Genomic DNA, 24833 nt, shown 5'->3' on the forward strand with positions numbered 1-24833 from the left:
AAGGAGAGAGAGAGAGAGAGAGAAAGCCCAGCAGGAGAAGGGTTTTATAGTCCTTCTGCTGTGCTCCCTAAATCTAATAGGGTCTCTGGGTTTGCAAGCTGCCTTGTTGGCATAGGGGGGTTAAGTATTCAGCCTTGAGTGGGGGAATTGAGTGTTCAGCCATGAGCAGGGATTGAGTGTTCATCCTTGTGGGGGGTGGTGGTGAGCACTTGAGGCAAACAGGTGATAAAGAACCAGACAGAGGGGGTTGAGTGCGTGGGTTTTCCTGCAGCTAACATTCGTTCAGCCTGCCCTGCAGACAATGTTCAGCCTGCCCTAACATGGACTTTGGCCTAACATGGACTTTTGCCCTTTCCCATTTCCTGGAAGAGAAAAACAAATAGTGAAGCTCTAGATAACAAAGGGTCCCAGAGGAAGGAAGATAAGCAGTGAACACCGAGTTCTGAGCTTTTCCCAGTGACAATGAGTTTCAAACTTCTTACAACTGCCTTCCTGAGTTTAACCTGCACAACTAGGTCCCTGACTGTTTGAACAGCACGTCTGCAGTCTCTAATGATTAATTCACCCTCACTGTAAACTATAAAACTCAGACTCCTTCTGTAACCCTGGTGCCATTTCTGTAACCAGAAAATGAGCCCTCCTGTGCCTGACTCACTCTGCTGCAGGATAAAGGAGAGCTTACTGATCCACTTGAGGGCTGCTTCCGTCCTGGTTATTTGTATTTTCATTATTTTTGCTTACACCATTAAGAACTTTGTGCATCAGATTAAAACCATTGCTAAGGTAGTGACGCCAAGCAAAGAGAGGGAGGAAGACCCTAATTCACTGGCACCCACAGCTAGAGAAGCCTGATGCTTCAGAAGGAGTGAGGCTCTTCCCCAAGCATGAGTCTCTGCCCAGGCCCCGGAGGCACTGCAGCAGGGAGGCTGTGAGGAGCTGACCAAGAAACAGCTGAGGAACACCCACGGAAACGGAAACAGACCAGAAAATTGCTTCACAGAGCATTCGGACAACAGAGTTGGAAGAAGTTGAATCATCCATCCTGGTCTCCTGACAGATCTCTCTAGAAGGAATGGTATTGAAATAGAGCTCTGATTTTGAGCAGTCAGTGCAAGAAATACGGGACTTATATAAACTTGTTAAACCCTAAAGTGAATTCCCTCTTTACTCCAAAGCACCAGGCTCCTTCCTCTGTTGTTGGGTGTGATCCACTGGATTTTGAAAAGTTGTGTTTGCATTTGTCTCTTCTGAGAGACCGAGAGATGCTAGAAAACTCAGTTTTCTTCATCCTCAACACATAGCTCAGCCCCAGGCAAGAAGCAGGATCTCAATAAATGACTGTTTGTAGGAATAAAAGAACTGATGAAAATAGGTCAACAACGTGTGTGTATGTGCATGTGTGTGTGTGTGTGTTTATTTTTAATGGTCATATCAGAAACTCAAATATAGTTGAAATCCGAATCCAACCAGAATGATTTATTTCGGGTTCCCAAGCCTAGAATCCACACTCCTTGCTCTGTTGAGGTAGGAGGCTGTAACTAGATTAAGAACTGAAATTTCAACATCCAAGAGAATAACCAAAGTCTTCTCAAGAAACCAAGGATGAAATGCCAGCACCAAGGTCACACTACTCAGGAGATGTCTTCCATGTGCTGGGGCAGAAAAGAAATGTTCCCACCCCTGGACACAGCTCTGTTCTCAAACCACTAAGTCAAGTGATTACCCAAGCAGCAGGTGGTCAGCCAGACTGCCCTCAAGCACTGTGACTCCTGTGTCCAGTGGGACACTTTCCAAATGGAGCTGTTCACACCCAGGAAACTTGCTCTTGGCTGGCAATTCAAGATGCCAATGTTTATTGAATTTCCTCACCCGAAGCCCTGCCCTTCATAATTATGCCCTTGTGCTGCTTCCCAGGTACTTCACAACCTCACTGTGTGCCAATTCCAGCTTGTTCCCACTCTGCTCTTGTACAGACACCTCTCAGCCCTGTCCCTCGGTGTCCTTTTACATGTGGCATGCCACACCAGCTTCATTTCCCACATGTATAACCACAAGGTTCTTACAGAAAATGTCCCCAACTGCCAAGACTAGAGGCTGGATAGGGTGACAGCTTCAGAACATTCTCATGGGGTCTGACACCAGAGATCTGCACCTAGAGGAAAAAGAAGTCCCGAAACCTGTCTTAGCCAAGCAGAAACAAATGACATCTTTTCCAGGCCAATACAAGATTGTTGTAGGCCTCAACCTACCTCTTCACCAACTGGGATTAAATTTGGTTGAGTATAAAATCCAAGTTTCACAATGACTTCAGCACACAGGGTTTTATGTTCACAAGTTAGAGCTAGCGGGGTAGGCAGACAGAACTGATATTGGCCATTCATGAAGCTCTGCTTTTGCCACTTATCCTTTCTAAGTGGTAGGTGACCCTAATCCTGAAGTATAAAGTGACTGCCAGAGTTCCAGCCATCATACCCAGGTTTCAGGCAGTTGACGACTTTCCCAAAATTTCACACAGTATTTTCATATACATCTCATTGAATAGAACTGAGTCACATGACCACACCCAGATATAACAATGATAGGGAAATGTAGTACTTATTCTGGGAATCTACATCTTCAAGACAACTGTCTGATCTCTTAGAAGTTATTGTTCTAGATTAAAAGAAACTAGAGACATGGATGAATCTTGATTGACTATGGAAGATAATTTGGTGAAACAGGAGAAATTTAAAGATATTAGAGGATGTTAAAGAATCACAGCTAATTTTAGGTTGATTATGTATTTACAGTTGTATAGGAACATGTACTTGTATTTAATACAGGCTATGAACTACTTAGGAGTGAGTCAAAATACAGTATATAAATAGTTTAAAAGATTGACAGAACAAACATGGAAAAGATAGTAAGAATTAGGAGTCTAGGTAGGACAATGGATATACTATCCTTTCTAATTTTCTGTATGTCTAAGATTTTTTATAATCAAAGGAGGAGACTGGGGTTGTAGATCAATGGGAGAGTGCTTGCCTAGCATGTGGGAGGCACTGGGTTTGATTCTCAGCACCACATATAAATAAATAAAGGTTCATCAACAACTAAAAAAAAAAAAAATCAAAATGTCATGGGGAGCCACCTCAGAAAACAAATTCAAACAAAAGAGAGCTTTATTTACCTGGCCAGGGTCTGTCACCCATCCATAGAGACTGATGTTCTGTGGGAGAACAGCAGCTTCCCGGCCTGTGTCTTGGGAATATAAGGACGAAAACCACAACTCAGTGGCTTGTTTAGCATCATCTAAGCAAGCCAATCACAGAAGTTAAAACAGTAATCAGGGCTGGGGCTGGGGCTCAGTGGTAGAGCGTGTGCCTAGCACGTGCAAGGCGCTGGGTTCGATCTTCAGCACCACGTAAAAAATAAATTAATTAAATAAAGATATTGTGTCCAACTACAACTAAAAAAAAATCTGGGAAAAAAAAAAAAACACATAATCAGTGGGACCAAAGGAGAACTGGAATTTTCCAGTTAGTAAGCAAGCAAGTTACAGAAGCTAAAAAAGCAGTTAGCTTAACTGCATCTTGGTCCAAAAAAGTGTTAGACAACCTATCCTGAGTTTCAGCTGAGCAAGGGTGATAATCTATTTCAAAGTTATGTAGACCCATAAATGTACTCAAACCCAGTTCACCACCACCACCATATCTCCAGCTGGGTACATTCTGTGGGGTACAAAACAGAAAAACAATTTTTTTATAAGACAGCTTTCGTTTCTGTTTCTCAGAAATGGGCCATGCAGTTCCCTCTTCACAGGAGCAGTAACAGGAAAACTAAGACGGAGTCAGAACAGCTAAGACGGAGTCCCGACAGCCACACTTTTTGTTCGAATAGCCACAGTGACTCCATTCCTGCTATCCCAGGACCAGGAACTTATTTGATACTTGCAGTTATCTCTTTTACTCATCATTTTATTACTGGTATCTATAAGCCTTATGTCTACATGATCAAGCTAATAAATTGTTCACAACTATACTGACTTAACCTTGTCTATATCTATACTAACCGATCAGACTATATTTATCTATAACTGTACTGGCATACTGACTTATCACCTTTCACTGTTTCATCTTTTTCCTGTGGCTTAAATCCTATGTCTTAGTTTCATGATTCTATTACTATTACTTAGGCTTACTCCTGATGAACTTATCTATAAACTATGTCTGTTGCTTATCTATGTTATCTACTCTATGACTTATTGATTATATTGATCAGTTCACAGATCAGAGGGAGAGTCATTCTCTTTTTGGTTTGGCTATCCCAGTCTTTCTCAGATGAGGCTGACTGCCTTCTGATAAAAAGGCATGACATTCCTGGAGCACTCCAGAGCCAGCCAGTACAGGTCCCACGAGTGATGGGTGGAATCCTCACATCCCTATCTGGGTTGCATCGCAGAGCCTGTGGTTGTAGGAGAGAAGACCCTGGTCCTCGGCCTCTCCTCCTTCATCACCTGGGATGCAGCAACGATCCATTCCATCACTTGTTGGAGGCAGCACAACAGCAGGGGGTAGAAAGAGAGCCAAGACAACTTACACATGGAGGCCTACAGAGGAACAGGACCCCCCAAGCAGAGTAGGACAGATGCTGGCATCGAGATGAGAAGAAATAGCCCTCCCTCCACCATGCCTACCTGTATCACCTAAGAGCAGGCACTTAACCCCATTTTCTTCATCTCTAAAAATGGGAATCATAATCATATGTCACAGAGAGCTGTCAGGAGATCAAATAAGATATTATGTGGAGGGCTAGGACTGGGGCTCAGCAGTAGAGCGCTCACTCATGTTGCACGTGTGAGGCTCTGGGTTCAATCCTCAGCGCCACAAAAATAAAAAGAAAAAAAAGAAAAAGAAAAAATAAATTAAAAAATATTGCTTTCACCTACAAAAATTTTATTTAATATTTATTTTTTAGTTTTTCGGCAGACACAACATCTTGTTTGTATGTGGTGGCTGAGGATCGAACCCGGGCCGCACACATGCCAGGTGAGCGTGCTACCGTTTGAGCCACATCCCCAGCCCCAAAAATATTTTTTAAAAAGATATTATGTGGGATTTTCTGTAAATGTACAAGATTATTAGGAAGATGACCTTGCTCATCCCAATACTACTGCTTTGTCCTCACAGACTCCCAAGCACCTATCCACATACATTAGGCCAAATGAACTTTTTCAAAATACCCTGCTGTAGTGGCCGACACAGTGGCACACGCCTGTGGTGGGAGGATTGCAAGTTTAAGGTCAGTCTCAGCAACTTTGTGAGGCTCCTAAGCAAATTAGCAAGGCTCTGTCTCAAAATTAAAAAAAAAAAAAATTAATCTCCACAAATTCTTTGACATTCCTCCTGTCAAAAGTGAAAACTAATAACCGAGCGCAGTGATGCACACCTGTAATCCCAGCAACAGTAACGGGAGCAGCTAAGTACTCAGAACCTGAGCAACACCACTTCTGGGGTTACACTCTCCAGCAGTGCTGGAGGAAGAGCACAAAATTATAACCAGTCAGTGCAGTACTCTGTAATGTGGAGAATGGAACCAGCCAACGTGTTTACACCTAAGCACACATTGATATTTACACTATGGCAAACTAAGGCTGGCTCTGCTAGAAAGACCAAGGTAGACCTAAGGCACAGATATCAATTGCTCATTATAATGATATGTGAAAAGAGCAAATTACAGAATACAATTAAACTTACTCCATTTATAATGTGGATGCCCATCAGACACTCCACAAAAATACAAGAGCATATGATACAAAGAATATTAGGAATTCCATGCACCACTGTACTCACTGTCCTAGGCCCCACCGGAGGTTGATAAGATGCAATACACCTGATCAGATGGCATTTTTTTCTATAAGGTTCCTAATGAAACTGCAGAACCAGAATCCAATAAGAAAACACCAGACAAACCCAAATGAGAGGCACTTACAAAGTAATTGGCCTATCATCTTCCAAAGTGTCCAAGACAGAAACTCCTCCAGACACAAGGAGACTGGAGACAGGACCACCTTATTTTGAACTGGGTACCTTTACAATAAAGAACATTATGGGGACAGCTGTCTACACTTGTTTTAACAAATCACTACAAACTCAATGGTTTGAAACAATACCACTGATTAACTCAAAACTCAGAAGGGCAGCTGAGGCTGCTCAACTGAACTCCATGCTGAGACTCACAGGCTGACATCATGGACATCATTGGGCCAGCTGGATCAGTTTACTACCCAGAGTCTGTGGAAAGAATCAGTGTTCACGGTCATTCAGGATGTAGGCAAAATTGTTCTTTGTGGTCGTAGGACTATAGTATGGTTCTCCAAAGATACAGAATCAATAAGAGATAGATGATAGAGCCCAACTGACTTGAGTTTCCAACTTCTGCCCTACTGAGCTGAGCTAATCACTGGGTATTGTTTCAAATCACTATTTATAGCGATTTGTTACACAGCAATAGAAAATAGAGGCCAGCTTCCTGTCTAACCAATTGTCCTAATAATATTCTTTATTGTAAAGGTAAAATTCAGAATCACAGGTTGCATTCAATTGTCCTCTTAGTCTCCTTGTGTCTGGGAAAGTGTCTCTGTACTTGACTTTGTGTCCTGGATACTTTTGAATATGATGGTGTAAAAGCACTACACATTCCATAGAAATCATACCTGAAATTCTTAATTTTGACCTTTGCCCGGTTCAGCAATTTGCAATATGAGACTCTTTGTGTCATGCCCAGCTCCCAGTCAGCCACATAATCATAAAAAAAAACAACCAATACTCCAAAGTGGTGTATGTTGTCAGTGATTTTTGGATATTGTTTTAGGCTTTGTATCATGTTGTGTGTATAAAATGTATGTGTACATATTTAAAACTTAATAATAGACTATGACAAATGACTTTGCCCACCTATAGGCTAATATAAACATTCTAAGCATATTTCAGGTAAGTTAGGTATATTAAATGCATTTTTTACTTGTATTTTCAACTACAATGGGTTTGTTGGGATGTGGCCCCATCACACAGTGAGGGGCATCTTATGTATCAGGGAATTTCTTTAATTAGAGACTGAGAAGTCTCATCTGCTGTCTGCACGTTGGAGAGCTGGGAAAGCAGGTGGTATAGTTCGGTCAAGACTCGAAGGCCAGAGAACCAGTGGAGGGATGATATAAATCCCAGTCATGGGGCAGGCAACAATAAGTTGAGATGCTCCCCGTCAAGTTAGGACAGGCGAGGTGCAAATAGATGCCAAATTCCTCCTTCCTCAGGCTCTACATTCAGGCCCTCAGGACTGAATGAGGCCCACCCACAAAGGTGAGGGTGACCTACTACACTGAGCCCACCAGTATAAATGCCAGCCTCATCTGGAAACCCCCTCACAGCTATGCCTGAAAGCCATGTCTTAAAATGCCTCGAGATTAGATGGACTCAGCATATCTTTGCTGTAACACAGCTCTAATGGTCATACTGTGGTTACCCAGAATGCACTCATTTGCAGGAAGTCCACACTAAAATGTTTAAGGTAATGGAACATCAGATCAGCAATTTATTACTCTCATATGATTCAGTATATAAAAAGTTGCATGAACTTTTCTGTGTGTGTGCAGAGAGACAAAAAAGCAGAAAACTATGGATACATGTGTATGTTCAGATACAAAGAAAAATGTCTAGAAAAATCTAGACAATAGCAAAAAAGTTAGCTATGGTTAGCTCTGGAAAGTGTAATTGTTTTGTGGAGAATAGGACTTTTGTTTGGGGGCTCCTATAGTTCTGTGTTATTTAAATTTGTTTATATTTTCAAAAATAAAAACCATGAAAAGATGTTTGAACAGGTCAGTGGGAGATTGGCTATTGGCTTCTTGGCAGAGTGAGTGGCAGGGGGAGGCACTGTCTAAGGCCAGGGTTAGGCAACATGACCTGTTATCTCCATTGAAGTTCCATGTCTCTCCATAAAGCTGCCAAGAACTCAAATTTAAAATAAAAGCTGTAGAAGTGGGGATGTACCACAGTGGTAAAGCACCTGTCTAGCATGCATGGGGCCTTGGCACTGAAAAAACAAACAAAAGAGCTTAAACTACAAGCCTTGCTCAGGTAACAGGACCAGGAGAGTCTCTGTGAGCTGTGAAGGAAAGACAGAGTCAATAGTGGTTCCCAACTTCATTCCACCATTCACTCTTTTTTTTTTTTTTTTTTTTAATATTTAGTTGTCAGTGGACCTTATTTTTGAATTTATTCGTATGTGGTACTGAGAACCCAGTGCTTCACACGATAGGCAAGCGCTCTACCGCTAAACCACAACCCCAGCCCCAACCATTCACTCTTTGGCACTGAAAACATGGACATTATTTTAGTTACAACTAAAATATCTGTCAGTTCTGATGTTTTGATGAGTTTATGGCATTGGCTGACATGAAGCTGTTTTATGAGGTTTGCTTAACTAACGACTTAGGGATCAAACTGCAATACTTCTACATTCTAGATTTTTAAAGTTTTTTTCTTTTATTATGCAATATATCAAATTACCACTGTACAAGTAGAAATAAGACTTTATGTTGTAAGACTGCTAAAACTGACATTGTTTTAGTTACAACTGGACCCCTTTAGTCTTACCTAATGCTGTCACACACCCAAGTCACAGATACTATTAAAATGGGGAAGAACCAGGCGCAATGGCACATGCCTGTAATCTCAGCGGCTTGGGAGGATGAGGCAGGAGGATCGAGTTCAAAGCCAGCCTCAGCAATGTTGAGGCACTAGGCAACTCAGTGAGACCCTGTCCCTAAATAAAATACAAAGTAGAGTTGGGATGTGGCTCAGTGGACGAGTGCCCGAGTTTAATCCTCAGTACTAATAAATAAATAAATAAATAAGTGAAATGGGGAAGAGCAAGCACATTTCCTCTTATGGATTGCACTGGATCCCCTCAAAATTAATATGTTGAAGTTAACCCCCCAGTACCTCAAAACCTGACCTTATTTGGAGGCAGTGTCTTTCTTTCTTTCTTTTGCATACCAGGGATTAAACTCAGGGGCATTTGACCACTGAGCATCCCAGCACTCTCCCACCTTTTTTTTTTTTTTTTTTTTTTAGGTACTGGGGATTGAACTCAGGGCACTGGACCATGGGGCATATCCCCAGCACTTTTTTTTTTAAGGTACCAGGGATTGAACTCAGGGGCACTCAACCATTAAGTCACATCCCCAGCCCTATTTTGTATTTCATTTAGAGACAAGGTCTCCCTGAGTTGCTTAGCACCTTGTTTTTGCTGAGGCTGGCTTCAAACTCCTCCTGTCTCAGCCTCCTCAATTGCTCAGATTACAGGTGTGCCACCACACCTGGCTTCCCCAGCCCTTTTTTGTATTTTATTTAGAGACAGAATCTCACTGAGTTGCTTAAGACCTAAGTCGCTGAGGCTGGCTTTGAATTTGTGATCCTCTTGCCTCAGCCTCCCGAGCCCCTGGGATTACAGGCATACACCACCACAACCAGCATCACTGTACCACTCTTGCAACTTTTTTTTTTTTTTTTTAATATTTTTAGTTGCAGTTGAGCATAACAAGTTTATTTATTTATTCATTCATTCATTTATTTATTTTATGTAGTGCTGAGGATTGAACCCAGTGCCTCACACATGCTAGGCAAGCACTCTACCACTGAGCCACAACAGGCAGCCCCATTCTTACAACTTTTGTCTGTTTGAAATAGTTTCAAAATAAAGTTAAAATTTTTAAGATAAATAAAAACAGTGACAAAATGAGTCATGCTCCTGGGAAGCCCACAGCAGATCCAGGGAGTATGGCCTGGAAAGACCTGCAACACTGGACAAAGCCCTGGCTCTACAGAAAGAGGATATGTTCAAAGCTATGATTTAAATGGCTTTATCTTTTCCATGATTTCCCCGCAAAATATTCAATATCCTTACAAATTGAAGGATCCTGGGATTTGGATCCAGAAAGAAGCACAACTATAAGTTTATGTTTGAGCAACCAATTGAAAAAAGTCTCCATTGACTCTGGTGACCCCCTTATGATTGGCTGTTACAGTCCTGCTAAGCTATGGTTTGGGAGACATGGCTTTAGAGTCCTTCTTCACAGGATCCATTCATGGACTTCTGTCAAACATCCTCACCTCCGATGATCTGCTCCAATGGCATCTGTGACTCCGCTAAAACCCTGTTCTCTAGAAAGTGAGGAAACAAAGCAATTTCAGCAAAGGTGAAGGACAGGCCCTACTCTCAGAAGAAGCCCACGTTCACCCAAGCACACTTCTTTCTCCTGAACAACCATCCCATCCCAGACACATCTCATGCCCTTTTCACTACCTTCACAACCAGGAACCTGGAGATATCTCCATCCAGGCCTTCAGAGCAGGAAGGGAATCAACTTCACGTACGAACAGCTCCCTGACATTGAGCCAATGTAACTTTAAAAACAGCTTAATTCTACCAGGATTCCTCAGGCTTGAATAATTGGCCAACCCTGCCTTAGACTTACTCCTAAACTCCCCCCGCACAGTCTTTGTCAAAGAAGTAATTAAGTCATTTTCCCCTATGTTCAGTATATCCCTCAAATCCTTTTTCTGTGAACAATGAATGGATGAATAATACCCCTTTGATTTTTTTTTTTTTTTTGTACCAGGGAGTGACCTAGGGACACTTCACCACTGAGCCATATCCCCATTTTTTTTTTCTTTTTTATTTTTTTAGTTGTAGATGGACAGTATGGCTTTATTTTATTTGTTCATTTTTATGTGGTGCTAAGGATCGAACCTAGTCCTCACAGGCGGCAGGCAAGTGCTCTGCCACTGAGCTACAGCCCCAGCACCCCCAACCATTTTTTTATATTTTATTTAGAGACAGGGTCTCAACGAGTTGCTTAGGGCCCCACTAAGTTGCTGAAGCTGGCTTTGAATTTGTGATCCTTCTGCCCCAGCTTCCTGAGCTGATGGGATCACAGGTGTACATCACTGTGCCTGGCAATAACACCCTTTGATTTGGGTCATTCTGAATTAACTCTAAGTGACTTCTCATTTCCAGCCACACATGGCCACACTCACTTCAAGAGGGCCTCCAGCTCCCGCTTAACTCTGCCCACCACAGGTGGCCCCTGGTAGATGAGGGCTGTGTACAGCTGCACGAGGGAGGCACCAGCCTGGATCTTCTCCAGCGCATCCTGCCCACTGCTGACACCACCGACCCCAATTATGGGAATTCTGCCTGCAGAGAAGAACATGGCAACACTGTGAAGAAGGATGTGAGAACCAGGACCTCAGTCTGGCTTCAGCCCCAAAGTCCCCACCCAGAACACAACAGATGAGGGAACAGTCACAACCAGAGGCGTGGGACACACACACAGCAGCAGACAGATAGCAGAAGCCTTGCCTTGGGTGAGCGCATACATCTCCCGGATGGTCTGAGTTGATAAATCACGGAGGGGCTTCCCACTCAGCCCTCCTGTCTCAGAGCGCAGAGCACCCTGGAGGCTAGCAGGGCGACTCACTGTGGTGTTCGTGACAATCAACCCATCGATGCCCAACTGCAGTGAAAGACAAAGAAAGAGTCTTTTGAATCACGGCACTGAGGAACTCAGAGAAGCTTCTCCAGAGGTCTGAGGCAGCCATCAGCCAGGGCCTACACTCACAGCCCTGGAAGCAAGAGCTACATGGGCCTCACTCCACTTCCTGTGGTGAATAAGTATCAGAATGAGCCTCAGTGTGACACAGCAGCCATCATCGCATCTGACAACCCACCCACAACATTCCACTAGAACAGGGTTAATCCTCAGAACAGCCTGCTTACAGTGCATTGTCTGAGGCTCTGGGTAGTGGGTGGTGGGACCAGGATCTGAACCCAGGATGGTTCAGTCTGTTTCCACTGCTCCCCTACACCACAGAGGCCTGGTGTTTAGACCCAGCGGAGAGGACAAGGCAAACAATACTCCTGTCCCAACTGACACTGGTCAGAGATGCAAGCACAAGCTGTAAGGCCCTTGCTGGATGAAGATAAGAAAAGAGGAAGGAAGAGGCATGAGAAAAAGACACATTCAAACAATTATTTGAACATACCCTCTTTACCATAAGATGAGTTACATGATGACAAATACCCAACAAGCCTCCAACATCATAGAGAATAAGTCACAAATCATGCCATTCTGGGATATCCCAGTGGACCAAAAGGCTTCTAACAACAATGAGAGGCACCCCCAGGCTTGGCCCAACTCAAACCTCTCTCGCCACACTGGCAATATCCTCCTTGTCCTGAGCTGTGAGATCAGGGGCAATCTTCACCAGTACTGCCGGCTTCTGCACTCCCTTCAAGGCATCTCTCTCCTGCAGCACCTAGGGAAGCACAGGCCAGAGACAGGAACCACAGCCCGGAGTTACAACCACAACCTGCAGTGCAAGTCAATGTTTTCACACAAGCTTCAAACTAAAGCAGGAGCAATTTCTCCTCTTCAGAAAACCTACTGTTTCCTGAAGCGACCCCACCAAGATAGATCTGGTTCAATTATTTTGAACCAAGAGATCCCCACTGCATCAGCTAATATCTTAAGGGTTTTGACTTTTGTTCCAAAAAAAATGACATGGAATACTTCACAAGCATGTGTGATAAAAGTCAATTCATGCACCGTGCTAGGTGCTAGGGATAAAATGATGAACCAGAGAGACATGTTCCTGCTCTTAGGAACCATACGGTTTAACAGCAGCACAGACAACTGAACATTCATTATTACACACAATCGGTATTGTGATAAGGAATCAGAGAGTGCTTTCAGGTCCAGCAAGGGCTCTTAACTGTCCAGGTGCGAAGGACAGCTTCTCATTGAAGATGCTAAAGCTTTGCCCAGGACAAAGGAGAGGCATAAGGAGGACAAGCTAGTGGAATGGGACTTGAAGAAGAGATGCAATGGCCCACCTTGGTCAGCAGGCAGCGCAGCTCGGCCTTTCCCTGAAGGCTCCGCAGTCCAGCTGTGTTGGGACTGGACACGTTCACTACCAGGTAGTCGGCCAAAGGGCCCAGGACCTGAACCCCCTCTGCATAGTCTGCAGCAGCATCCACCGACATTTTATTCTTCCCCAGGTTTATTCCCAGTGGCAGCCCATCTGTAAATATCACCAGTCAAGGTTCCGTCTCCCGCGCAACATTCTGAGACCATCCTTGACTCCACAGCCTGTGAACAGCTTCCAAACCTGAACTTTCCTACACCAGGGGACAAAAGCCCTAACTGCTACAGGTTGCTGCTGCCTGCTGACCTCAAAAGAGCACACATCTTTGAACAGGAAAGGCTGGGCAACTACAAGGATGTTTCACTGCATTCTGCCCTTTTTATTTTTAAAATTTAAATGGAAAATACAGAAATTAGGAGTGCAAATACTAATGCTAAAAAAATAGGTCTGAAGGTGTAATTCAGTGGTAGAGCATATGCTTAACATGCATGAGGCCCTGGGTTTAATCCCCAGCACCAAAAAAAAAAAAAGAAAAAAAAAACTTCAGAGAGGCAACTTTAACCAAGAGATGCTTATAGGTCTTGGGTCAAGTGATTGGCTGTGCAGTGGTGGAGCAAAAACAAAATTAAAGAAAAAGTATAAAATACTAGAAAGTATTTTCAATTATCATGCCTAAAATGTAGAAGCATAGTTATAAATTTATAATCTTAGTTCTCTGAGGAAAGGAACTTCCCCTTATGATTATGGCAACCATACATTATAGGACAGCCCTGATTATCCCTGTGGCCTGGGCTTAATTTTCATGCCTATTCTCCTTTCACTTTTAAAAGTACCTCAATTTGCATATCACTGACACAGCTACCATAATTAAAAATCAACAGCACTATCAATTGACTTGCATTTTGGGTCTCCAGAAAAATACATTTACAAAATCATGCTATGTGTGAAAGAAAGAGTTGTCTACACTTGGCTTCTCCTAAGACACTATCTCATCTGCAAAGTCAAGGGTACAGCAATGGTACAGGCTGCTTCTTCCATCTGATTCCTGGGAAAAGATCTAGAACACCAAGTTAGTTCACAACATGTCCATCCAGGGAGAACCAAAGGACAACACCCAGTCATGCTAGTCACCTTCTCAGACCCCAATCACATTTATATCATCAGCTTGAAGTATATAAGATGTGTGTAACAAACTTTCTGAGTGGGGTGAGGGTGAGGATTAGAACCCACTTAAAACTACAGTTATGTAAGCAGGTCTCCAAGCCTGCTTCAATTGTAAGCTTCAATGCTTTCCCACACAGGTAGACTGTCTTGAGAGTGTGGCTTTTATGGAGTGACCAGGGCTTTCATTAGTAGTCATCTGACCAGAATGACAAGATTCTGGAGTTGAGAATTGCAGAACTACCCTTTCCCCAAAGGGCCCATCACTTTTTATTCCTTGGCATGGTGCTAACAAGAAACCATCTTCAAGGCTCCTAGCTGCTGGCACACACAGATGCACAGAGCATGGCTCTAGATTGTGCTTCGCTCCAGGGAATGCAAGAACAGCTAGGGTGACAGGGTGGGCAAGGGAGAGCAGGAGATAAAGCTGGCACCAGAGCACTGTAGGTATAAATGAAGAAAAGGCAGACAAAAGGCAGAAGAGTGTTACAAAACATGAAAGTCAGATTACAACCTTCGAAGTTCCCAAATGGGAAGACCTGTTGTGTAGCAGGATCTGGTTCTGCCAAAGCTAGGGGTCTCTAAACACAATCACTTCCTGCTCCCACAAGGTGAAACTGCCAAATGGTTTAATATCTTCTGCCTCACTTCCTGAAATAAATGCATGTTTCCTCATATGTTACCAGGACATCTAATGAGACTAAGACCCAGGAAGTTCCAGAAGGACCTAAGGAGGAAGATTCTTCCTCCTGGCCTGCAGCCCACACAATCCCAGAGGGTGCCAGGGAAGTCAAGGTCAGGATGACACAACACAGGACTATGATCCCTAAGTGCCCCCACCCTTAGAGACAGCAAAGCACAGAGCCACAGGCAATAAGCAGCAGTATCTGGAAGGCAGCCTTCAGAAGTGCATATTGTTTCTTAGTCTTGAAGAATATTTCCCCAACACTCACATTAACTGCCCCTAAATGGGAGGAGTAGGAGTAACTCTACTTTTCCTTCTTTAGGCTGTTCTGTACCTACTAACTCTTCTAAAATATATATTATTACTCATACACGGACAAAAGGATAGCAGATAAGACGAAGTCGGCCCTCAGTCCTGCTCACATCTTGGCTACGCTGGTGGGCACAGGGGAGAGTTCTGTCTGGCTCACTTCCAGGTTCCCCTAGATGATACAGCAAAGGTCACTTGTGAAGCAGAACCAGTGAGGCTTTGCGAAATAAACTGTGAGACTGAGCTAAAATCTTGGAAGTTGTACTAGAACCAGGAAAATGGAGAGGAGCCTGAGTTCCCCAGTGGTTTTTCCTATTGCTCAGCTGTATTCATTTCCCGAGGAATGCTCCCAACATTTCTTCCTCTAATGGGTGAAGAAAGCCCTCCCATGCACCTCTACTTTACCTTCTGTGAGCTTGGTCTGCTTCTGCTGTCTGGCCCGCAACCTGTGTTCCACCACTGAGAGTCCGTGGCTGTTAAATCCGTATCTGTAGCACACAGGCCAATAGGGGACGGGGCAAGGTTAGAAGGCAAGATTTTGGAAAAAGCACCATAAGCACTTCTACCATATACTAAATACTGACTTTATAAATCAAAAGAGAAAAAAAAATCAGAATCAGTTCTTAAAGTTCCAAGGTCTAAACTCCCCTGGGACTTCTAGAGAACATGCCAGAACACTTTGAATGACAAAGGAAACAAGCATGGTGGCACATGCCTATAATCCAAGCAACTGGAGGATGAGATGGGAGGATGGCAAATTCAAAGCCAGCCTCAAGCAATTTAGAAGGGCCCTAAGCAACTGAGTGAAACCCTGTCTCAAAAAAAGAAAAAGAAAAAAAATAGGGCTGGGATACAGCTGAGAGGTAGAGGGCCCTGGGTTAAATCCCTAGTACGACAAAGCACACACGTGCACATGCACACACACTCACACAAAGGCAAAGATTAAAATGTGTGAAAAAGCTACTCAGTTAGCTACCACTGGAAGCAGCCCAGCCCTGCCTGGATCCTACCTCCACTCCTACAGGGCTGAGCCCTCGCCACTATCTGATAACACAGACTCTCCACCTCCCACTTCCACTTCCTGTTTCCACCTCCAAACACTGCTCCTACCACCCCACACCCCCATCCTTTCTGCCTCCTTCCTCCTTCCTGGCCTGGATCAAATGCTGCCTCTCTCCTTACATAAAGCCCCCAACCACAAGGGATTCTTCACTCTTGGCATTCACAGGGCACTTTATGCCTGTCTTTCTCCTGGATCGGGATACTCATCTATGCTTAAAGTTTCCACACCAGGTTATAATCTTCAAGGCAAGAGACGTGTCTCCCTCCCATATCACCTGTACCCTTAGACAGCCCAAGAAGGCAGGGACTTCATATCTCTTTTTCATTTCTGAATCCTCAGTTCCACTGTGGGGTGTTGACCTCTGTCCCTTCCTCCTTGTTTGTGCCATGCAGATTAAGGAGGCTAAAAACACAAGTGCCAAGAGCACCGGATTCCTATCCCATCCCACTCATCAACAGGATTCTGCCAAGTAACGTCATCCTGAGACCTGCAGTTATCTGTGGCAGCTGAATCAGAAACATATTTTGGCTGGCCAAAGCTACTGATGGCAGCCTGCATTATAGCAGAAAAATCAATAACTTGATCTCAGATGCCAGATTTCCCTGAAAAAAGCACAATAAAGCAAGAAACTCAGTGACATAAACTTAGGATAGGTCAGTCTCCTAGAAGGCCATTAATAGCCCCAAGATGCCTATAAAATCTCCCCAAGGGGTTCTCCAAAACTCTTTTGTTATCAAAAAGCAGGATCATGGGGCTGGGATTGTGGCTTAGCAGGAGACTGCATGCTTACTACGTGTGAGGCACTAGGATTGATCCTCAACACCACATTAAAAATAAATAAATAAAGCAACTACAACTAAAAAAAATATTTTAAAAAAAGGCAGGAACTTCTTTATTTTCTGGGTTTGTTGAAGTTTAAAAAAAAAAAAAAAATCACCAAAAAAAAAGGAAGGTTTTGGATGATCTAGAAGGATTTCTATTTCTAAAAGCAGCTGTGTGTACTGAATACTAAATACTCCTATTTCCTGAAGGTGGGGCTGCTTAACACAGAGCTGCTAGCCACTCGTGGCTCCTCAGCACTAGAATGTGGCTGGTCCAGTGAGAGGTACTGGACACAAAAGGAACACTAGCTTTGGAAGTATTGGTGCAAGTAAAAGAAGGTAAATAGCTAATTAATAATTTCTGTATTGACCACATATTTAAATGATGATATTTAGAATATATTATTTATAATTAAATCATAATTACCAATAATGTTATTAACATCATTCATTTCTCTTTTCTGTTTTAATGTGGTCACTAGATCTTTTAAATTACACACGGGGCTCATACTATTTCATTGAACAAGAGCACTGGACTAATAATATGAAAAAAACACGAACCACGCGAAGTTCAACGAGCCTAAGGCATACCAAGCTCTCCTACTCTGGGGACTGAACCCAGGGAAGTTGTACCACTGAGCCACATCCCCAGCCCTCTTCTGATTATTCTCTCTGTGACCCTACCTAAGTTATTAGGCTCTCTGAGCCTCAGTGTAAAGCCATGTTAAACTGACATAACACCTAGTTTCCAAGGCTGGTATGAGGATCTCTGCCTGGCACACACTAGATGCTCAACAGGATTGCTGAACAGAGTGACAGAAATGACAGGAAAATGTCCTATGTATAAGATAAAACACTGAGGCAGCCTTTCCATCTCTGAGAGCCCAGCAGGACAGAGGCACCCATCAACATGGGGCTGCAACCCACCTGTTAATGACAGCTTGGTCCTCGGGCAGGCGGAAGACTCTGGGCCTGGGGTTTCCTTCCTGAGGCTTGGGAGTCACACTTCCTACCTCAACAAAGCCAAAGCCCAGCTTATACAAGCCATCCACAGCTTCCCCATGCTTGTCAAATCCTGCAGCAATTCCTACTGGATTTCGGAATTTATGGCCCAGAACTTTCACTTCCTGGGAAGATAGAAACAAAGACAGAGGTACAAAAGGCTATAGTGGTGTTTCTCAAAGCGTGCTCCCTGGAACACCCATGTCAGAATTCCCTGGAGAGCCTATTAAACATCCCCAGAACTACAGAATCAGCAGGGGACAAAGGGCAGTGAAGCTGAGCAAATCTATCTGCAACAGCACTCTTCAGGTGATTCTGAGGCTGCTGGAGTTTGAAAACTATGAGGCTTTATTTATCTTATCAATCCTGGGGAGAAAACAGCATTTCTCCCACAGGTTGAACAGGACACAGGCACTGTCTTTTCCTATGGTTAAGACTAGTATCTTCTTGGGCAAGAAAGGGTGACTCCTGAGTCATCCCCTAGGTTGTGCTACTCTAAACCCTAAAGGGAACGCTGGGCAGCAAAATCCAGATATCAGTATAATAAGTCAGCCCCAGTGCATCCCTCTCTCCAATAAGAGAGGCTAATAAGCAGCCCCAGCCACATCCCCCAGTCTCCAGAGAGCTGGAGGAAGGATGGGGCTCAGCCAGGCAGAACTCAGTGCTGGCTCCAGCAACTTGAGAGGAAGAGCAAGTAACTCTCAAGGTGAGGCCACCTGATGCTGGAAGCCGGAGGTAAGAAAGGTCTCTGAGCAGGGAGAACAACAACGATGAAGGTGAGAATGAGCGTGAGGCACTTTGGGGCTGTAAGGCAAGAAGTGTGGCTGGACTCAGGGCCTTCCTCAGGGACAGTGGTGCTCAACCCCGGCTGCACCATAAACTCCCTGGGCAACTTATAGGCCAGCCTCAGAGATTATGGTTACACTTGTCTGGCGGCAGAATCCAAGTATGACATAAAGCACCTCTGGAGAGTCTAACATACAACCATGATTGAGAACCAAGAAGGCGGGTATAGTGGTGCACATCTATAATCCCAGCAACTCAGGAAGCTGAGGAGGACCGCAAGTTCAAAGTCAGCGTCAGCAACTTAGTGAGACACTGTCTCAAAATAAAAAAGGGCTGGGGGGCTGGGGATGTGGCTCAAGCGGTAGGTAGCGCGCTCCCCTGGCATGCGTGCGGTCCAGGTTCGATCCTCAGCACCACATACAAACAAAGATGTTGTGTCCGCCGATAACTAAAAAATAAATATTTAAAATTCTCTCTCTCTCTCTCTCTCTCCCTCCCTCCCTCTCTCACTCTCTCTTTAAAAAAAAAAAAAAGGGGGGGCTGGGGATGCAGCTCAGTAGTAAATTGCCATTGTCCCTGGGTTAAATCCTCAGTACAAATAAATAAATAAATAAATAAATAAAGGAGTGTGGGATTCGGGGGCAGAGAAAGAGAACCAAGGACTTAAAGAAATGGTGAAGAACTAAAACTAGAAAGGTTGAGTAAGAAGATTAAGAAACCCGGCTGTCAGCTGAGGAATTATAAACTATAGACATAATGACATATCTGGAGTCCCAGCTACTCAAGACACTGAGGCAGAAGGATTACTTCTCAAACCCACGAGTTTGAGACCAACCTGGACAACATAGTGAGACCCTATCTCAACAGCTGGGAAACTCAATTCTACATGAGCTTCTGCAGGTGTAAACCACGCAGTTGTGTGCAGATCGACAGTGCATGGGCCATGCTGGCTCTGTAGGCTGTGCTTACTGGACACAGCTCTGTACCACTCCAGGTATAAGCTCACCTCCTTCCAATTTTACCATCTCTGCATCACACTCTTTTTTTTAATATTTATTTTTTAATATGTGTAGTTGGACACAACATCTTTATTTTATTTGTTTATTTTTATGTGGTGCTGAGGATTGAACCCAGGGCCTCGCACATGCTAGGCGAGCACTCTACCACTGAGCCACAACCCCTGCATCACACTTTTTACTCCCACATTTCTGCTTCCAGGCTTTCACACTAGCAGGTTAGAGTGAGGAAGGCTTAATGAAAGCAAGGTTCTTCCTGATCCTACAGTGCCTTAAAATGACACGGCTGCTCAAAATTATACACTGGGAAAATGAAAAGGGCTCTAAGATAGCAAGGAGATATGTAGCAAAGGCCCCTTATTCTCTAACAGTGACTCTCTCTTAAAGAGCTCTAAAAGCTTCCAGCTTCGGTTTTTATGTTCAAATCATTCTGCTGTCATCTATTTGGTAGAAAAAATGTCTCAAAAGGAAACTTCCAAGGCTTACACGAGGATACAGATTCTGTGAGAACACGCCATCTTCTGTTTTGTTGCAGTAACCCCAGAACATCACAGTAATAGTGCCCCGAGGGGCCTTATATGTGGCTGAAGGAGGCAGAAGAATGTGTTCCCATGTCTACCTCACAGGCTTGACCAGACATACCTGTGTCACATTAGAATTTAATGACTAGCAGGATTCCCGATTCTGCCACTGAATTTCAGCTACTCAAGACCTCAGCAAGACAGGATAGTAGACAGGGTTGGATGCCAGAGCCAGACTCTAGGTTTGAACCCTGGTTCTGCCATTTTCTAACTGTGTGGCTTTGGGTAAGTTACTTAATCATTGTTACCTCAGACTCCTGACCTACACGTGGAGATGACAGTAGGACCTGCCTCAGGAAGTAGTTGTGAGGATTAAAGGGGAACTGCCTTACATGATTAATCTCCATATGAGTTATATAATGACCACTATTATTATGTAATTATGATATATGATAAAAATGATTGCTTAGATTGAGTTCCAGATTTACTCTGCTAACCTAGGGCTCTGAGACTTCAAGCTTCCCCCTTGTATCTAAGGCACAGGAAATTCCAAGAGTACTTACCAGCATGTCAGAGTCTTGAAATGTGGCTCGAGGAAGGAGCCCCAGGGAGATGAAGCGAACAGCCAGCCTGTGGGCTAACTCTGGGTCCAGCAGCCTCTGCAGAGCCGGCATCAGGTATTCAGTATAGAAATGCTCATCCCCTGTGGCTGTCAGGTAGGAGGCACAGAGAAGTCCTCCACCCCCCAGGATTACTACAGCATCCAGAGCTCGCTTCTGGGAAGAAAAAAAAAAAAAGTCCATTAGAGGAATCCTAACAAGGCCAGGTTGCAGCATCCTCCCTGATCCTTTTACCCCTAGGCAGATAGGACCAAATGATATGTCACAAGAAGCAACATCCCTCACCATCCGTTGATACTAATCTCCTTCATTTACAGTCCATCTTACAGACCAGTCTCTATAGTTATATATACACTGTGCTTACAGACTCTGGCTGAAGACTTTCCTTAGGATGGTAGGCCAGGAGTCAAGAGTTGTAATACTATCCTCCAGGGGACATATTGGGGCATTTTTACTGGTTACAGTGACAGAGCAATGCTAATAGACTTAGCATGTAGAAATCAGTAAAGTCACACATTCTTCTTTGCTTGAGGCTGACACACATGGTCCATATTGACTTTTGAACATGCTACTGACATTCAGGCCATCAAAAAAAACTTCATGCCAGGTGCGGTGAACACACCTATAATCCCAACAGCTCAGGAAGCTGAAGTAGGAGGATTGTGAGTTCAAAGCCAGCATAAACAAAAGTGAGGCGCTAAGCAACTCAATGAGACTCTGTCTCTAAATAAAATATAAAATAGGGCTGCAGATGTGACTCAGAGGCCTAGTGTTGTGGGGCAGGTTGCTCAGAAAACACACCAAGTCCCAGTTTTGTCCAAACTGAAGAGTCTTTATTCCGACCGGCCAGGATTGCTTCCCACAGGACCAAGTTGTCTCTGTAGAAAACAGCCTCAAGATTCAACATTTTAGAGTATTTAAAGGCAAAAACTGCAAAAACCACATCCAGGTTAATGTAGCTGCAAGCAAGCAGGGGTACAGAAGCTGAATCGAGCAGTTAGCTAAACAATGCAATGGGTACATTGGTATTTCCTACTGGACTTTCCAGGTTGGCAAAGCAGCAAGCAAGCAAAAAGGAAGTGGGTTACAATGACCCTAGTTGAGTAAAAGTTAGAGAATGGTTACTAATGTCTAGACAATCAATCTCTGACAGGGTACACTGCCCAAGAAAAATAGGAACCAAAGAAAGAACAATTTTACATTATATAAGAATTACCATTTTGTGTTGCCAAGTATGCTATGCTAGGTAACTATTAATGGGTACAGAGGCAGGGCTTTCCCATGGGAGAAGCAATTCTTACATGATATGGAGTCTCAGGGTAAAATGGAGTCTGTTTGGTCATTGTCTATATAACATGGCCCATAACACGAGTGTCCCTGGATTCAATTGCCAGTATCACCCAACCCCCCCCAAAAAAAACACTCTATATTATCTGAACCAAGAAGTACATAAACTAGTTCCTACATGGTTTTCATAGGCATTGACTTTTCCAGGAATAAAATTACCTTGTCAATTGAAGGACAACTATATTATTTTGCACAAAACATTACAAAAATAATCAGTCACCATTTCAAAAAATGGTGCTTTGCTTGGGGTGTTTGACAAAATAACACATCTGTGGAACTTGATTTTTCGAGTGGAAGTTTAAACACCCTGCCAGGTGTGGTGGCGCATGCCTATATTCCCAGCAGCTTGGGAGACTGAGACAGGAGAATTTCGAATTCAAAGCCAGCCTCAGCAATTTAGCGAGGTGCTAAGCAACTCAATGAGACCCTATCTCTAAATAAAATACAAAAACAGGAACTAAGGATGTGGCTCAGTGGTTGGGGTGAGTGCCCCTGAGTTCAATTCCCAGTACACCTCCACCAAAAAAGAAGTTTAAATACCCCACCAGACCTCTCACTTAACTGAGTCATGTCCTGATATTTACATATGTAGATTGTATGTTGTTGATGTTTTAAGCTTATAAATAGGAAGATTATTACCCTGAAATGGAAAATTATAAAGGGGGTCACAATATAAAAGGAGCTTCAGAGGATGCTTCAGGATAGTGGAGGACCACTATCCTAGCTCAAAAGTGGTTCACAATTCTTTTCTCTCACTATCAGATGCCAAGTCACTCCATTCTTCATTAGTTGAATCATTCAACAAATCTGAGCTCAAAGGTGGGCAAAACAGACCTGGTTCCAGCTCTGAGGCAAGTGCAATCTCATGAAGAGACAGGTAAACTTAATGATCGTGCAAATATGTAGCTATGACAATTGCTATGAAGGAAAAAGGTACTGTATAGTATAATGGAAGGACCCAAAAAAAATCCCAAAGGTAAGTAGAGGCTTCTTAAGGAAGTAACTTAAAGCTGATCTTCAAAGAATGGATGAGTTAACCAGGAAACAGTAAGGGGAGGGAAAAGCATAAAGGCTCTCTTGGAAGCAAAGAAGAGAAACTCCCAGGAATGTGAGAGCAGAGAAAGTCTCTTTGGAACTGAGGAAAAACATGACTTTAAACGAGATAGGACAAATCGGCCTGGATCAGAATAAAGATTTGGATTTTATTCTCTAAACAAAGAAGTGATGTTATCAGATTTGCCTTTTAAAGATCGCTCCAAGAAGTTAACGTAGACCGAGTTTTCACCTCTCATCCATAAGACTGTAAATCTCCTCTCAAGTCCATCAGCAAATACTTGAGCACCTATCACACATTAGACCTTAGTGATACAACTAAGAACTCGTTACACAGATCCCCACAAAACTTTTTCTAAAAGGGTTGGGGGACCATGTTTGACTCCACTTTCATTCCTCTTGGATCCCCGCACAAAATGCTAGGCGGTCAAGCCCCTGTGCTGGCTCAACTGAAAAGTGGCCTACGTGCATTTAGTCAAATCCGCATCTGCCCAGACGTGGCACGTGTCCTACACACACCAAGTACTCGGGTACTTGGATTTGCAAGTGCCCCCAGAGACACACAAACGTTCCAGAAGAACCCGCGCTCGGAGACATCTTCTTTATACACCTCGCCTGGCGTACCCCCCAAGGTCCTGCCGCCCAAGTCCCCACCTGGACTCTCCCTTGCCGACCCAAGTCCCATTTCCAGACTCACTTTCAGTTGTCTCCACGCCATGCTCCTAATACCATTGGGCCGGCCTCTGTCTCGTCTTCATTGGCGGAAATGGCGGAGGCCCCGCCCACCCCCGTCCAGGGGTGCCAACTCACCAATCGTGGGGCGGGTAGCGGGAGTAGGGGCCCGCGGCGGCGGGGGAAGACCGCGTTCCGCCCCGAGGTTCTGGTTGGACGTTCGCGCGCGTGCGCATTTCTAGAGGCCACGCCTCTTCCGCCACAGACTCCAAGTGTCGTCTAGTTGCTTTGGGTAGTTGAGGTGCAGGCGGGATACGGGGCTGCTGCCCAAGGCCCGTCTGCCGTCTGGAGTTTCTGTTCCTGTGAGGAGCCGCATCTCGGGCGGAAAGAAAAGGCTCCCAGAAGTCTCTAAAGTGGGGAGTGGACTCCTCCAAGGTCTGCAGAAGAGTCGAAGTCTTACCCACGGGGCTTCCCTAGCGCCTGGAGGTTCCCGTGCTGCCCCCAGGCTTCCACGGCCGCAGGACCCAAGAAAGGAAACCACAGCCCGAAGGTTGCGTTGTGATTTTCACGGGCCCTTTCCTAAAAATATTATATTTTACAGAGTCTACACACATCAAAATACGTTGTACCGCACAAATCCAATTTTTACTTGTCTATTTAAATAATAAGAATTTTACTATTGTGTTAATATAAATATGAATATACTAATATGTATAAACTTTTCTCTGCTTAGAAGTAAATTATTCTTAAGCTGTTGAACTGGAAATTGAACCGAGGAGCGATCTGTCACCCTGCCCTTGTTTTTT

The 24833-nt window shown here is 44.0% G+C and overlaps 1 protein-coding gene across 4 annotated transcripts; it reads right to left on the minus strand.

Annotated features, from left to right (window-relative positions):
* On the minus strand, positions 1-24144 carry Dhodh (dihydroorotate dehydrogenase (quinone)). Of its 4 annotated transcripts, none has more exons than XM_076837442.2 (11): positions 24053-24144; positions 20899-21111; positions 17938-18137; positions 15532-15614; positions 12940-13127; positions 12249-12362; positions 11407-11560; positions 11082-11241; positions 10155-10205; positions 3170-3240; positions 1-2152 (listed from the first exon to the last, which is right to left on the minus strand). In XM_076837442.2, exons 1-11 carry the CDS (start codon positions 24071-24073, stop codon positions 2124-2126), a joined length of 1284 nt encoding a protein of 427 aa, XP_076693557.1. In that variant the 5' UTR covers positions 24074-24144; the 3' UTR covers positions 1-2123. The 4 variants fall into 4 exon arrangements, with proteins under 4 accessions (XP_076693557.1, XP_076693555.1, XP_076693554.1 ...); XM_076837440.2 differs by lacking the exon at positions 1-2152 and adding an exon at positions 2600-3092; XM_076837439.2 differs by lacking the exons at positions 1-2152; positions 3170-3240 and adding an exon at positions 3248-4524.
* Between the last annotated feature and the right edge of the window lie 689 nt (positions 24145-24833).

The sequence above is a fragment of the Callospermophilus lateralis genome, chromosome 18, assembly GCF_048772815.1.
Source record: "Callospermophilus lateralis isolate mCalLat2 chromosome 18, mCalLat2.hap1, whole genome shotgun sequence".
Classification (NCBI taxonomy): Eukaryota; Metazoa; Chordata; class Mammalia; order Rodentia; family Sciuridae; genus Callospermophilus; species Callospermophilus lateralis.

Coding starts and splice junctions, on each gene's coding strand:
- Dhodh (XM_076837439.2), bottom strand. CDS start 24,073: ATGGCGTGGAGACAACTGAAA. Junction 12,363..12,939: donor TGCGCTGCCTGCTGACCAAG/GTGGGCCATTGC, acceptor GTGCTTCCCTAG/GTGCTGCAGGAGAGAGATGC. Junction 11,561..12,248: donor TTGCCAGTGTGGCGAGAGAG/GTTTGAGTTGGG, acceptor CTTTCACTGCAG/TTGGGCATCGATGGGTTGAT.